The sequence below is a fragment of the Bubalus bubalis genome, chromosome 6, assembly GCF_019923935.1.
Source record: "Bubalus bubalis isolate 160015118507 breed Murrah chromosome 6, NDDB_SH_1, whole genome shotgun sequence".
Taxonomy (NCBI): domain Eukaryota; kingdom Metazoa; phylum Chordata; class Mammalia; order Artiodactyla; family Bovidae; genus Bubalus; species Bubalus bubalis.
This window is the reverse complement of record NC_059162.1, coordinates 16,401,055-16,417,889: the sequence shown is the minus strand read 5'-3', so window position 1 is coordinate 16,417,889 and position 16,835 is coordinate 16,401,055. Positions and strand designations below refer to the sequence as shown.

At 39.4% G+C, this 16,835-nt stretch overlaps 1 protein-coding gene across 1 annotated transcript in view; it reads right to left on the bottom strand.

Annotated features, from left to right (window-relative positions):
- The window catches only part of NUP210L (nucleoporin 210 like), a 99,028-nt gene extending 82,289 nt beyond the window's left edge, over positions 1-16,739 (bottom strand). Inside the window, exons 1-7 of the mRNA XM_006044159.4 lie at positions 15,559-16,739; positions 13,927-14,063; positions 7,633-7,764; positions 6,651-6,744; positions 5,978-6,128; positions 3,523-3,655; positions 2,459-2,617 (exon numbers count right to left, since the gene is read on the bottom strand). Of these exons, the coding sequence (XP_006044221.4) occupies positions 2,459-2,617; positions 3,523-3,655; positions 5,978-6,128; positions 6,651-6,744; positions 7,633-7,764; positions 13,927-14,063; positions 15,559-15,812 (1,060 nt within the window). The 5' untranslated portion in view covers positions 15,813-16,739. The remainder of the gene's footprint in view (positions 1-2,458; positions 2,618-3,522; positions 3,656-5,977; positions 6,129-6,650; positions 6,745-7,632; positions 7,765-13,926; positions 14,064-15,558) is intronic.
- Positions 16,740-16,835: the final 96 nt, after the last annotated feature.

Sequence of the window (16,835 nt, the reverse complement as noted above, 5' to 3'; positions counted from 1 at the left end):
AGCCAAGCTGTTTTATTGGAAATGTGATCCAAGACTTCCTAGTTACTAGAGACTTTTAGTCTTTATCTCTGCTGATTTCACCTGAAGAACATTCTCATTGCAAATTCCTCACTTGGTTACCACGAAATTTTTCTCTCCTCATTTTCCTACTATTTCCTCCTCTCCTAATTTCCTATTAAACATTCTTTCTGGGCATCCTTAAAGTTCCTCCTCTTCCAAATGAACCTTAGAAGCTGGCAGTCCACAGTTATGTCTTTGGTCCTCTTCTCTCACTCTGTATAGTCTCCCTAGGTTCACTTTCTCTACAACAGCTTCAACTATCACCTGGCTATAAATTAATAACTTTGAAAGACTTTTCTTCATCCTGAATCTTTCTCCTCCAGATGCATAATAAAAATTTCTGCTTGGATGTCTACCCCACAGATACTTCAGGTTGACATGTGAAAAACTAAACTAGTTTTCTTTTCCCTTAAACATGTGCCTTCTTTTATATCACCCATCTCTATGAGTACCACCAGCCACCCTAAGGCAGGTGCTGGAATAAATTATGAATCGTCACCTTCCATGTCAAGAGGTAAATATATTTTAATATTTAATAACAATAAATAACAATATGGAATAAAAAACAATATGAACTGAGAAAAAAAAGAAAAAACTATGAAGAAAATCATAGTAAGCATGCCTGGGGAAGGCAGTTCAGGTAAGTGCCTGACGCACAGCTGGAACTAAATAAATATCAAATAACTTAGTTTACTTTGTAGTTACTATTGTATTTATTCACAAATGTCCTAGGCCCCTTGAAATGACTAGAGAACAAACAACTCTGAACCAAAACCCCTCCTGAATGTTTTAGACAAATAATATAAGAGAACATAACAGCTAATTAAAAAATATTATTCTACAGGAAATACTATACCCTTTAAGACTGATAGGCTCTTACTCAGAGTAAGCCTACTAAGCCCTACATAGTTACTCCCTCTCCTACTCTATTACCTTTTCTACTACTTTGCCCTGATTCTCTGCACTCAGCCGCAGTGTTTTCCCTGCTCTTCTGTAAACATGCCAAACATGCTTCTGCCTCAGAACCTTTGAACTTGCTATTTCCTCTTTCTGGAGAGCCTTCACCCAGATATCTGTATCGTTCATTGCTCAAATGCAGCCTTATCAGAGAGGACTTCCCTAACCACCCTGAGTAAAATAGTCTGTATCCTCAGCACTTAGAGCAATGTTGAGCATATAGGAGAAATATAATAGGTATTTGCTGAATAAATTAAACAAATTAATTTAAATATTTGAGATTCAAAGATTAAAAAATAGGAAATATTTCAAAATCAACGCTGAGAATTTTATGAATTCTCTGAAAATTTCAATTTTCTGATAATTTTAATCTTTATACTGTTTTGTTTTCATTGACTATATTAGAGCTCTAAGTAACTCCCTTTGTTCAATCCTAATAGAGCAGGTTTAGTGAATTTTTTAAAATTACTCTTAGACACAGATGTAAGGAACAGACTTTTGGACCCTGTGGGAGAAGGTGAGGGTGGCATGATTTGAGAGAATAGCACTGAACCATGTATATTACCATATGTAAAATAGATGATCAGTGCAACTTCAATGCACAAAACAGGGCACTCAAAGCCAGTGTTCTGGGACAACCCAGAGGGATGGGGTGGGGAGGGAGGTGGGAGGGAGATTCAGGATGGGGAGACACAAGTACACCCGGGGGTAATTCATGTTGATGTATGGCAAAAACCACCTAAATATTGTAAAGTAATTATCCTCCAATTAAAATTAATTAAAAAATTACTCTTGCCTCAATTTAACAAATATTAAGTAGCCACTGCAGACAATATCATCTTTTCTCAATTATTCACGTAAAAACAAGAACAAATTAAATAACAGTTACACAAGCTCCTCCAAAGTTTTCCCCAGTCTCCTATTTATAATTTTTTAATATAACCTTATTTATATTTGGCTGTGCTGGGTCTTCGCTGCCGCATGAGCTTTTCTCTAGTTGCGCTGCACAGGCTCTAGGGTGTGTGGCCTTCAGCAGTTGCAGCTCCCAGGTTCTAGAGCAGAGGTTCAGTAGCTGTGGTGCACAGACCTAGTTGCTCAGCTGCATGTGGGATCTACCCAGATCAGGTATTGAACTGTGTCTTCTGCATTGGCAGGCAGATTCTTTAGTACTGGGCCACTAAGGAAGCCCGCCTATTTACAATTTATATTATGTTGCACATAAGTTCTGAAGTCAACAGATTCCAAATTCCAACTACTCTTCTGTACCTACCCTTTGTTAGAAACTGTGACAATAATAATTTATAGTGCTTTTTAAAAGATAGAACCTATGGAAAATAAATGTAGTAGTGTTATAATCATGCTTAACCAGTTATTTTACCAAGGAACATGTCTAGCTTGCTCAAGGAAATATAGATTAGCAGCGAAAACTTTAAAAGGATACTTTTGTGGACGAAGATAAGGTTAGTGTGGCCCAGCTGGACAGCAGTCACCATGGCTGTTTTCTCATCCAGTGAAGCCACTTTCCCAGAAAGAGAAATATTACATGAAACTCTGTGGTCTTGCAATTCTAGTGTATAATGTTCCAGGGGAAATTTCACCTCTGTAAGACATGAAAGATACATAACCATAATGAAAGCAATAGACAATAGTATATTGTTGGATTATAAGAAGAAGCAGGTCAAAATCTGCTTTTCTCTTTATTTCCTCCCAACTATAATGAATTTCTACATATATAGAAATTGAGGGGGACTACTATATGAGTTTATTGTTGCTTATATTTTTAAAACTCAGTAAACTGAGAGTAGGAGGAGGGATCTCCACTAGGCAAGTAAATAAAGGACTAATGTTAATGGAGCAAATGTACACTTTATAAACTGAGTGGGACTTTTGGGATCAGCAGGGTATTAAATTTTTCAGATAACAGAGTTCTCAATAAACAGCTTTTTTGCAAAGATCATTCAAACCCCTTCTGGTAAAGCTTCTTCCCTTGTCCTAAGTTAGTAAACTTTTGGTTGTTTTAATAGACAATTCAGATGCTTATGGGCACTGAAGCTAAGTAGTAGTTGAACTATAGCATTAGTCTGTTTAAGATATGTGGGCTACCTCAGTCCAGTATCAGCTCAAGTACAGCAATTAAAGAATACAGTTGATCTTTGAACAGTACAGGGATTAGAGGCACTGACACCACCACCACCCCCCCCACCCCATCGACCTCCCCATGCAGTTGAAAATCCACGTATTAGTCAACCCTCTATAACCCCAGTTCTGTATGCACGCTTTCAGCCAACCAAACATCAGGTAGTACTGTACTGTTTATTTTTTAAAAATCTGCATATAAATGGACCTGCACAGTTCAGACCCATGTTGTTTGAGGGTCAACTGTACTTTTATCACAAAAATCTAAGACAGAAAGAAGTATTTTGCATATATAATGTGAAGCTGCTTCTCTTGTCAGCAGAAAAGATTTGGGAAATGTTAGTCTTAGGAAAAGCTAAATCAACTTACCTGTCATTCTTCCCTGAACCATTTTTGCAACTCGGTATTTAATATATGCACCTACTAAGAGATAAATATCTTGGGATGGTATAAGAAATATATTCTCCAAAACAAGCAGACGTATCAATGCTGCTGCCACTTTCTAAAAGAAGGAAAAAAAAAACCAGAAAGTTTCCACAGGCAAAATCCTCAAGGCTGTCCTCCTTATTAAAGTTCACTTTTATAAATTTCTTCTAAAATATTTTGCCAAGATTAAAAAAATGCTTTCCTAAGCACAGATCATAATTTCAGTTAGCCTTAAAAAGTGATCATGAATATTAATGCAATGTCAGCTTTCTAAGTCACTTATTACTTAAGTCACTCAAACAAAAAATAGAAAACAACAAGCTTTCTAAAGGAGAAGGGTAGGTAAATAAAAAGGCAAGTGTGATAAAATGGGAAAAAGTAAGACCTAACTGTATTCCACTGAAATTCTTTTAACCAACCTCCAGTGAACTGACTTTCCAGATTAAGTTAGTCTGTATCCCTTGTTGAACATATCAATTCTTGTGAAGGCTTACCCAATACAAGGTTAATAGGCTGCTCTCTAGGATGTCCACATATATGTTCCTGCCTCTTGAATTAAATGCTTGCCAAAAGACATTTGTTTTTCTCAACTTTAATAATAATTAATTTTAAAACAAAGCATTATATGAAAAGAGTTGTTTTCTGTAAAAAATTTAAATGTTTTGAAAAGATATAGTCAGGACTTCCCTGGTGGTCCAGTGGTTAAGAGTCTGCTTGCCAATGCAGGGGACACAGATTCAATCTGTGGTCGAGGAAGATCCCACATGCTGCGGAGCGACTAAGCCTGTGCATCACAACTACTGAACCCATGCCCTAGAGCTTGTGCTCTGCAACAAGAGAAGCCACCACAATGAGAAGCCTGTGCACCTCAACTATGGAGTAGCTCCCACTCGCTGCAACTAGAGAAGGCCCCAGTGCAGCCAAAACACAATGATCTGACTGTGGCTCAGATCCTGAACTCCTTACTGCCAAATTCAGACTTAAATTGAAGAAAGTAGGGAAAACCACTAGGCCATTCAGATATGACCTAAATCAAATCCCTTACGAGTATACAGTGGAAGTGACAAATAGATTCAAAGGATTATTAGATCTGATAGACAGAGTGCCTGAGGAACTATGGACGGAGGTTCGTGACATTGCACTGGAGGTGGTGATCAGAACCATCCCCAAGGAAAAGAAATTCAAAAAGGCAAAATGGTTGTCTGAGGAGACAACCTTACAAATAGCTGAGAAAAGAAGAGAAGCAAAAGGCAAAGTAGAAGAGAAAAGATATACCTATCTGATGCAGAGTTCCAAAGAACAGCAAGGAGAGATACGAAAGCCTTCCTAAGTGAACAATGCAAAGAAATAGAGGAAAACAATAGAAAGACTAGAGATCGCTTCAAGAAAATTAGAGATACCATGGGAACATTTCATGCAAAGATGGGCACAATAAAGGACAGAAATGGTATGGACTTAACAGAAGGAGAAGATATTAAGAAGAGGTGGCAAGAATACACAGAAGAACTATACAAAACAGATCTTCATGTCCCAGATAACCATGATGGTGTGATCACTCACCTAGAGCCAGAATTCTGGAATGCAAAGTCAAGTGGAACTTAGGAAGCATCACTACAAACAAAGCTAGTGGAGGTGATGGAATTCCAGCTGAGCTATTTCAAATCCTAAAAGATGATGCTGTGAAAGTACTGCACTCAATATGCTAGCAAATTTGGAAAAGTCAGCAGTGGCCACAGGACAGGAAAAGGTCAGCTTTCCTTCCAATCCCAAAGAGAGGCAATGCCAAAGAATGTACAAACTACCGCACAAATAAATAAATAAATTTTTTAAATTAATTTTTAAAAAAATAGTTAAAGGCAAGCTAAGGATAAATTTTTAAAAACTTTTTTAATTAAGAAAAAAATTAAATAAAAAAAGAAATTAAAGGATAGCTAAGATGTACTGCTATCAAATTAGGTGTAGGTGAGAAATGTAAAAGACTAGGGGAAAATCCTTGAAAAATATATTAGAATTCTGCATTCAAATTGCTTCACACATGTGTAATTTTTCACTCAACCATAAAATAAAATGAAAAAGAAACTAGAAACTAATTTATGCAAGAATAAGTATGTATATTTTTGACCAGTGAATTCGTAGACAAAGAAAAGTCTTGGACCTACATCAAAGGATTAGTAAATAAAATGCAGTTATATGTTTTAAGAGAAAATGCCAGGAACATTTGTAATTGTACTTGGATAATAACATGTTTAAGGAAGACAGGTTTTCAAAAAATGTTTATCCATTTCAAATAACTTTTTCAATTGGCCTAAATCAATCAGGTTAGAGGGTTTCTATTATAGACAAACATAAGAAACTATTCCATAGGCAAGACTTAATGTCTATAGCACTAAATTTTTACCTTATAGAATGGTTCAGAAATTCGAACTTTTACGATAGCAGCACCAGTTTTAATGCCAGACACCAAAATCATATCTCCCTGTTTCTCTTCTTTTTCCATCTCAGCTATATATGCAGGGGGAGAATATTCTGCTTCAGAGTATCTCAAAATCCTAAAGAGATAAACTTTGTTTCTAGTAAATTATTCTTCTTCCATAAGGCTCTGAGAGACTTTAAACATAGTCTCTTCAATGGCTGTATAGTGTCAAAAGTTTAAAATTTCCACAATGACTAGATAGAAGAAAAGTACTTAATACGCTTCTGGCTAAAACTGTTGTAGGACTAAAACCCGGATTGTCTGAGAGCTATTGCTTGGCACTGAAGAGAAAATTTCATACTAATATCCACTCACTGTATTTCAGTGAGTGTTGATAGCTTGAAAAACAAAAGTGTCAGAAGATACGACAAATAATTGTACAGTTCTGATTTCATGAACTCCTCTGCAGTGACTCAAATTAAGCCATCATCAAGGTACCTACAGCCATGCCATATTTTCCCATGATAAATTTATTTGTTCCAAATAGTTCCAGATAGAAAAATGATCAAAACCCACACAAATGATTGCTGTTCAGTGTGCTACCCAAAGGCAGATGTCTCCTTCAAAGTCAGATAGTTAGGTTTGGTTTCAAGGTTACCTAATTTTGCTAGACAGTTCTTCTATTGCTGATTCATTATCCCGGGCAATGCTCCACTCAAACACCATCCCTGCCAAACTACTAAAAGTATTTCCTGTAAAGCAAGGCAAAAGCAGATAAGACAAAATCACATATTCAAAAATATTCAGGTATCTTTAATAAGCAAGGGAAATTTAACTAGAAAATTATTTTTAAGCCTCTTTCATTAACACATAGATGCACTATCATTAATGAATTAAAACACATCTACCAGGAAGACCCCTATACAGAGTAAGTACGGTTGCTGTATAAGCTTTCTGAAAGTGAAAATGACTCAAGCTGGTTAACTGCTGGTTGACAAAATTATGGCACTATTTCTGTTCCTTTCAACATAAAAAGGCCACCTTATAATCTATCTCAGGGTTGACAGTCATCCCTAAATCCTGGTCCCTCTAATAAAAATTTTTATAAAAACTAGATTTGAATATTACTAATATGTTCATTTCTCACATTTTAAAAATCGCTCTTCACTAGTTTACAAAGAAAGAAGCAATGCATTAAAATGTTTTTTTTACATATTACACGAGTGTAGTATGTGAAAAACAATGTAAAATCAGTCTTAGGAAAGATAAAATTATAAAATTTTCACAGGTTTACATTTAATTCTCTTGGCCTACAGAAAGTAGACTGATCAAAACAGAGATAATAATAAATTCCAAAATGTACTTTTTTTTTTTCCTCCAAAAATGTTCTTAATTGTTGGGACCATTAGCAGAAGCCCAGTAGCAGAATTTGGATTCTGAACTAGGAAATTTTAATCAAAGTCTGTAGTTAATACATCAAACTACACTCAGAATTGTTAATTCTTCTTGCACATGAACTTCATATGAGAAAATAAACATTATTTCCAACCTACTTTTATCTCTCAAATTTCTGTTTCCAAAAACTAAACACAAAAGTGTTCATTTTAGGTAATTTCGTTGAATCCTCTGGCATTCGTTACCTTCAGCATCCAATGCCCTCACCATCAGTTCCAGTGGTGAATCATCTACATAGAGTTCCCGCGTTCGAGATATAATTTCAATGCTGTTTATCACATCAACCTTAACATCACACCGCAGTTCATGGTCAGTCACTAAAACGAACCCCAAAACTGAGAATTTAATTCAACAGGTCATGAATCTATTAAATGTTTCATATACTGAGGAGCTTATTCTAAATATTAAGAAAAAGAAAGGCATAATAGTTCCTTTCAACCTGTGGAAGAAAACAGCACAGCAACAAAATATATAAGAGCATCTGTTTACAAGAATAGACACTAGAGCAGTGATTCCCAGACACTGATCTATAATACTGTTTTTATTCACTCATCAAAAAATGAGAATTTTAAAACAGTAATAAAATTAAATATATTCACTTTATATATTCCCTGGGACTTCCCTGGTGGCTCAGACGGTAAAGCGTCTGTCTACAATGCGGGAGTCCCGGGTTCGATCCCTGGGTCAGGAAGATCCCCTGGAGAAGGAAATGGCAATCCACTCCAGTACTATTGCCTGGAAAATCCCATGGACAGAGGATCCTGGTAGGCTACAGTCCGTGGGGTCGCAAAGACATGACTGAGCGACTTCACTTTCACTTTCACTTTAAAGGAACATATATTCAATATTACTTTTGAAGTGTTAGAATGCTTTTCCTTTTATGAAATTATAAGAGTACATTTTAAAAAATGTGTTTATTTAGGAAAGTAAGAGGGTGGCAACCATATGCCATTCCTGTCTGCCAATAAATTTCTCTTTCACTTCATTTCTTACAATTTTTTTTCCTGGATCATGAGATTTTTAGCCTGAGAATCACGTATTAGACCCAACTAGAGTTCCACTCAATATGTTCGTTGCTCAGTTGTGCCCAACTCTTTGCAACACTGTAGACTGCAGCGTGCCAGGCTCCTCTGTCCATTGAATTCTCCAAGCAAGAATACTGGAGGGGTTGCCATTCCCTTCTCCAGGGGGGTCTTCCTGACCAAGGAATCAAACCCAGTTCTCCGGCATTACAGGCAGATTCTGTACCATCTGAGCCACCAGAGAAGCCCAATATAGTCATGATTAACTTCAGAAACACAAATTGAAACAGTACAGAAAGTAGACTTATTTTCATAAAGATGAAATAAGGGTGAAATAAAAATTATTTTGGGGACTTCCCTGGTGGCACAGTGAATAGGAATCTGCCTGCCAACACAGGGGACACGGTTTCAATCCCTGGTCCAGGAAGATTCCACATGCCTCAGAGAAACTAACTCTGCGTGCCACAACTACTGAAACCCACTCACCTAGAGCCTGTGCTCCACAACAAGAGAAGCCACTACAATGAGAAGCCCATGCACTGCAACCAAGAGCAGCCCCAGCTCACTACAACTAGAGAAAGCCTGTGAGCAGCAGTGAAGACCCAATGCAACCAAAAAATAAATTAAATTTTTAAAAATTATTAAAAAATATTTTGGGACTTCCCTGGTGGTACAGTAGGTAAGAATCTGCTGGCCAATGCAGGGGACAGGGGTTTGATCCCTGGTCCAGGAATATTCCACATGCCAAGAAGCAACTAAGACCACAGACTACAACTACTGAAGTGCATGTGCCTAAAGTCTCTGCTCTGCAACAAGAAGCCACCACAATGAGAAACTCTTTCACTGCAACAAAGAGTAGCCCCTGCTTGCCACAACTAGAGAAAGTCTGTGCACAGAAACAATGATTCAGTGCAGCTGAAATACAAATAAATTAAAAAAAAATTTTTAAGTATTTGGTGAACAATAACCACATGCTGACCACAGTGCAAAATATACTGATCATTCCATTCTGTTCTCTCCACAAAAATCATTCAGCTGTCTAAACCCTTTCTTCATCCTTCACGTGAACTTTTATACCTAAAATTTATGCCTTCATCTCCAAACTCCTCTACCTGTCCTGTACCTAAGGTTGAAAATCTAGATATCCCACTACAAAAAGGCATTTTCATATATTCATAGACTACATCTGGAATGATACAGAAAAGTGGTTATCTCTTGGAGAAATGAGATTAGAGATTTACTTTTCATTATATAACCTTTTGGGGTTTCCCTGGTGGCTCAGACAATAAAGAATCTGCCCGTAATGCAGGAGATTACCCCTGGTTTGATCCCTGGGTCGGAAAGATCCCCTGGAAGGGAATGGCTGCCCACTCCAGTATTCTTGCCTGGAGAATTCTATGGACAGAAGAGCCTGATGGGCTACAGTCCATGGGGTCACAAAGTATAGGACATGATTGAATGACTAACACTTTCACTACTTTCACATATAACCTTTCATATTCTTTAAATATTTTATCAAAGGGAGGTAACACAAGTCAGAACAAAACAAAAAATCAAAATAAATCTAACACTCTTACCAAATAGAATATGCCCACCTCGTATCTCACCATTATCCATCTCTGTCACAGTTGAGTAGCAGTGAAAGTCACTCTGTCATCTCCAACTCTTTCCGACCCCATGTAGCCCACCAGGCTCCTCTGTCTATGGAATTCTCCAGGCAAGAATACTGGAGTGGGTTGCCATGCCCTTCTTCAGGGATCTTCCCAATCCAGGGATTGAATTCAGGTCTCCCACATTGCAAGCAGATTCTTTCCCATTTGAGCTACTAGGGAATTCCCTAGTGCTGCTGCTGCTAAGTTGCTTCAGTCGTGTCCGACTCTGTGCGACCCCAGAGACAGCAGCCCACCAGGCTCCCCCGTCCCTGGGACTCTCCAGGCAAGAACACTGGAGTGGGTTGCCATTTCCTAGTAGCTAGTGGCTAATCTCTGTCATAGCCACTCATTTTCTCTATTAGACTATCACCAAAAACATCATAAACAAAATCCCAAGCACCTAAACACCAATGGAGTGCTTAAATCTTTTAGCCTTTACAGATACCTTATAGTTAGTAGGTAATTCAGTATTTGTCAAACAAATGAAGAGTTTCTCTTAAGGCATGCTCTTCTCTTTCAAAATGTCCCTTCCCATTTCAGAGTGCCAGTTCCCATTAAGATAAGAATGCATCTTGTAGAACACTAAGACTGCCATTCATTACTGGGAATCTCCATCATCTATGTACACAATTGTTTTAATAGCAAAATTGTGAAAGCTGATTTGAAAGATAATTTTGGAATATTCACAAGTCAGATGAAACCAAGCTGAGAGCCAGATTTGACATTTCTCCAAGCAACTGTGTGCTCTTTCAACATCAGAATGAATTCATGTAGTTAAGAGTAATTGCATGACTTCCCTGATGGTACAGATAAGAATCTGCCTGCTGCAGGGGGCAGGGGTTCGATCTCTGGTTCAAGAATATTCCGTGAGCCATAACTACTGAGCCCATACTCTAGAGCTTGTGAGCCCCAACTGCTGAGCCCATGCACCTAGAGCCTGTGGTCTGCAACAAGAGAAGCTACAGCAATGAGAAGCCTGTGCACCACAATGAAGAGTACCCCCCTCTCGCCACAACTGGAGAAAGCCCACTCACAGCAACAAAGACCCAGTGCAACCAAAAATAAATAAAATTTGAAAACAGTAATTACATTAAAAATAGCATATGTGACCAAAGCAACACTTTTCTCATCTTTGTATCCCTCTCTATCCACTGTAGCTGCCCTGCATGACACAGTCCTCAAAGATTCTCATCTTTGAAATCTCATATTTCATCAACTCCAAGACACTCATTTTTCTGACATTTCAACATCTCTGAAATTAGGGTTTTATCTTATGACTGATGACATCTTAGAACTGTCAACCACCAGCAGTCATAGCATAGTTATCATTTACTGCATTCGTGAGAACTTTAAAAGGGCCAACATCAAACTTGCAGAATGGGTATTAGTAGTTGGAAGAAAACATGGTGAACAATGGTGGAGTACTCTTTCCCCTTGGAACCAAATAGTTAAGGACACAGAGAAAGATGGCGACTCAAACGTGCTAGAAACCTTTTCAAAGCTGGAGACAAAACAGCTCAGCTTTATAAATTGTAAAGCCAACTAATGAGTCCAATACTAATACCTTGTACATGGTTTTGGTTTAATTCTTTTAAGAAATGCAACATCATGAACAGTCTCAATGGTACAAAGGAAGATGTTGTGGGGATAAACACAGACATTGATGATTCCCAAAAAGTGATTCAGATGAAGCAAAAATGTTAAATTTTTCTTAGGAATATTTTAACCAGTTAATTTCCTTTTTATTAGGCTTGAGAGTGATACACAATAAAAATAACCATCTAAGTCAAAAAAGAGCCTTTCAATCGGTATAAAGCAAAAATTCTAAGTGAAGAAAAGCAGTTTAGTTGGCAATGTTGTTCTTGCTGCTGCTGTTAAGTCACTTCGTTGTGTCCAACTCTGTGCGACCCCATAGACAGCAGCCCACCAGGCTCCCCCATCCCTGGGATTCTCCAGGCAAGAACACTGGAGTGGGTTGCCATTTCCTTCTCCAATGCAAGAAAGTGAAAAGTGAAAGTGAAGTTCCTCAGTCATGTCCGACTCTCAGCGACCCCATGGACTTCAGCCTTCCACGCGCCTCCGTCCATGGGATTTTCCAGGCAAGAGTACTGGAGTGGGGTGCCACTGCCTTCTCCGAATGTTGTTCTTAGTAGTACATTAAAAACAGTTATAATAGATGGCATCTTCAATTATATGAAATATGGTATACCAAACATCTTAAATTTATTTTTAATAATACAGTATAGATATATAATTTATCAAAATATTTAAGAGCCACGAAGATATTTCTGACCTATCAATATGAAAATACCAAGTGCCAGAAACTCAGGGACACAAATAGCATTTCTTAAGCTGCTCTGGTCTAGAACAGACTAGCATGTGCTTCCCAAATTTCGGTATGTATGAGAATCGTCTGGAGAGCTTGTTAAAAACACAGATCCCTGGGACTTCCTTGGTGACTCAGTGGTTAAGAATCTGCCTGCCAAAGCAGGGAACACAGGTTTGATTCCTGGTCCGGGAAGATCCCATATACCATGGAGCAGCTAAGCCTGTGCACTACAACTACTACTGAGATCAAGTGCTGCAATTACTGAAGCCTTTGCACCTCAGATGGAGAAGGCAATGGCACCCCACTCCAGTACTCTTGCCTGGAAACTCCCATGGATGGAGGAGCCTGGTAGGCTGCAGTCCATGGGGTCGCTAGGAGTCAGATACAGCTGAGCGACTTCATTTTATTTTTTCACCTTCATGCATTGGAGAAGGAAATGGCAACCCACTCCAGTGTTCTTGCCTGGAGAATCCCAGGGACGGTGGAGCCTGGTGGGCTGCCGTCTCTGGGGTCGCACAGAGTCAGACACGACTGAAGCGACTTAGCAGCAGCAGCAGCAGTGCACCTTAGAACCCATGCTCCCCAAGGAGAAGCCACTGCAACGGCAAGCCCGAGCACCACAACAAACAGCAGCCGCCACTCACTCCAACTAGAGAACGCCCTGGCACAGCAACGAAGACCCACTGAAGCCATAAATTAAAACCACAGATCCCCTGGCTCATTCCAGAGATTCTGATACAGCAGATCAGGTGGGGCCTGAGAATTTACACTTCTAACAAGCTCCCAGGTGATGCTGAAGATGCAGATTCATAGATGGCACTAGTACTTGAGAAGTACTAGTTTTTTATTTTATTTATTTATTGGCTTCACTTGGTCTCTGTTACTGTACACGGGCTTTGTTTGTCTAGTTGCAGTGAGGGGGGACTACTCTAGAGTTGTGGTGCTCAGGCTTCTCCTTGTGGTGGCTTCTTTTGTTGCAAAGCATGAGGTCTAGAGTGTTCGGACTTCAATAGTTATGTCATGTGGGCTTAGTTGCCTACAGCACACGGGATCTTCCCTGACCAGGAATTGAACCTGTGTCTCCTGCACTGGCAGGCAGATTCTTAACCACTGGACCACCAGGGAAGCCTGAGAAGTACTAGTCTTTATTCTGCCTTTTGCCTCACTCAAGACCAACCTCAGAACATAACAACCAAGCTAGTTCTGATAAATAGGTCCTTCCCTTCTCCACTGATTCAACCAACCAGAGTTTCTGCTCTGTATCAGGCACATTGCCAAGGGCTGGATGTTCAAAAATAAAAAAATTTAAAAAGTTACAGGCTAGGATGCCACAATTAAGGTTTATATTGCAGGAATCCTTTTTTCTACCTTAAGGGACATTTGAAGCCAACACTGTCTGTGTTAACCATCTACAAAAGATATCAGATTTTTCTACTCCAGGGGAACAGTTACATAGTGTGTTTTGTCTCAACATACCTATCTCTCGAGCAAGAATAACACTGCTGAGGCGTATTGGTTGGGTAGATTCAGCAATGAGCACAGCTTTTTGAGAACATAAGGTGCCATTTTCATATAAAGGTTCAACAGTTACTGCATCATGATGGGTGGAATGCCTGCCAGGATAAAATACTTAGAGTATGAAATACGAATGAGGGTTAAAATTAACTTTTGGTGGAACATAGATTCCTATAGTTTTTCCATGCTACATACTACCAGGTGTATTTAAAGGTTTTTCTTTAAAATAGAAACATTGCTTAAAGAGGTAAGATTTAAGTGGAAGAGACTGATGAGAACATTTTCCAGTGATCCCTTGTGCCAAGTTACATTCCTTCCTCAATATTTAAAGTAAGATTGTTACAATCTTCCCTCAGTATGTAAAAATAGGATTGATGCTGTGTTTCCAACAATGAGAGACCTGGCTTCTCAAACTCTGAGGAATGAATTTCCTCCAATCCTAGAAATTGGACTGTTGCTATCTAAGGTGGAAATCTTGCTAAAATTATGAGGCGTGAGTCCAACTCAAAATACAGTTTAAAAAATCATTAATATTTTTGGATGGATGGAAGGAATTGATTGATTCCTTCAATCCTAGATTGATGCCTTCCATCATCCTCAGTCAGGAGATATGTCACACTGGATCACTGTGTAAGCCTCATAAAATGGGAGATGAACTTCTTACACTGGAGAAAACTTGGTGCTTCTCTTCAGTGATGGTAAAGGGAAATCTCCAATTAGGATGAGCCCTCTGATACCGTGGAGCCCACTTCAGCTAGGTTCCCTTACCCTTAGGAAACCATACAACCTATGGTTGGGTTCTCTCACACCAGAGAATCATGTCTTTTCATCCTCAGTCAGAAAGTCATTCCCCCCAGAGTTGATTACCCCAAACTTGAGTGTACACTTCAAGAGAGTACTCTCATATGAGGGAGGAAACATATTAATATGTGACAGGCAAATCTTATCTCCACCTAAAATACACCTTCTCACACAAGTTTATACTTCATATTATCTATGCCTCAATTCACGCACCTGTAAAATGGAAAAAATAGCCTTAATCGATAAGACTGTAAAAACGGAATGAGTTAACACATGCAAAATGCTTAGTTAAGTATATAATAGTTAAGCGTTTTTACACTGAAAACCTCACTTTAGTTTGCAGCGAACTCGCACATCCTAAGCCTCTCTAGCCCCTCAAAAAATTTCCTCAGACTTTGGGAACTCCTCGTCCTAGCTCTTAACACTGAAAGTTCTTTGCGGTGGGTAGCCATGGTTGTCTGAGGCCACCACACAGGGTTTCCTTATACCCTGACAGCTGTTCACATAGTGACTACCCCTCCCAACACATACCATGAGAAAGCCAATCTCACACGTTAACTGCTCATAAAAGGACCCACACATGAGCTGAAAACATCCCACATGAGGGCAGGCCGTATCAGAAGGGCTGGCCCTCCATTCCTGCTGACTTCCCACCCCTGATCCCTACAGGCAAGGCTCTTCAGGATTAGTGACCACATAGTATTCCGGTGGCGTCTTCCGTTCAATGAACCCTTCCCATTCTTTCTGGGTGGCGTGGGGGTGCATACTCTCCGTGATCCCGCCACGCCTCACCAAGTGTAGCAGCCTCGCTGAGCCTCCAGCAGGAAAGGAACCCGGCCTGGCTCCCGGCCAAAGGGTAGCAACACCTGTGGTACATTAAGTTTGTTGGCCAGGGTTCCAAGCAAAAAGAGAAGCAGAAACAGGAGGCGCTGTAGAGTCACGCAGAACAGCCCGAAGCCTCGGGGATTTGGCGACCCAACAGCAGTCATGGCGCCCTTCAACTCCGTCTCCTCGCTTAACTGCAGCCGTGCCCTCAGCTCCAACATCAGCCAATCCGCAGGCGTGACGTCAACAGGCGGCCGTACCGCTTGGAATTATGGGAATGTTTTTAGGAAGGGCTCCAACAAGCCGTTATGTTAACTTGAAGGCAGAAACCCAGCTAGCTACCCACTTAAAGGGCTACCTTCTTTTTTTTTTTTTTTTTTTTTAAATTTTAAGGGCTACCTTCTTAAATATTAGGTGGCAGGCCTTTTTAATAGTAAAGAACAAGCAGAAAAATCTAAAAAATAAATCTCTCCCAGTTAAATTTCTCCTTCTGTTGCCTACTATGGGTTTGACTCCTAGAGCAACCCCCCACCAACTTTTTTGGGGGGCAATAATTTCCAGTCAGCATTGGCCCGTGCATATAAATGGAAAAAATTGTTCCAGTCTCTGGTATAAACAGCTGGACTTTGTCAAGGAAGCTGTGTCATTTTTACTAGTAAGTCAGATTCATGTCCAGCCTCAAGGCCAGAGTGCAGGAAATGCCAGGCACTGGCGTCTCAAAGGCAGCTTTGAAAGCTATCCACTCACACAACCTGTCTGTAAGCAAATACTCTGAGAGGACCTCTTATTAAATTAACTTGTTTTCTCCAAATATCTAACAAAGTATTAGCTCAAAGGCTGTCTCAGGACAGTTTACTAAAACCACACATGTATAGGAGTATGTAATCAGTGTCATATTATTGAAATTGTTTAGTGAGCAGAGTCCAATAAATCTGGGATTTATGAGAAAGAATAAGCATGATTGTAAAGGAAATGCATAGCTGACCCTGATGACGCCAGTGTCCGATTAAGTAACATTAATATTCAACGTCTGACACATAAATGTTATTTCTAATCTTTACATTTACCTAAAAATACATATTATCTTTATTTTACAGATAATGAAACTAAATGATTGACATAAGAACACACAACTAGAGATCTAGAGCTGAGTTGACCCCAGTTTGGACAACCTCCAAAGCGTGTGCGCTGCGTCAAATCCTACTGCTGCCACCCACAAAGATCTGATCTTTACCCAAACTTAG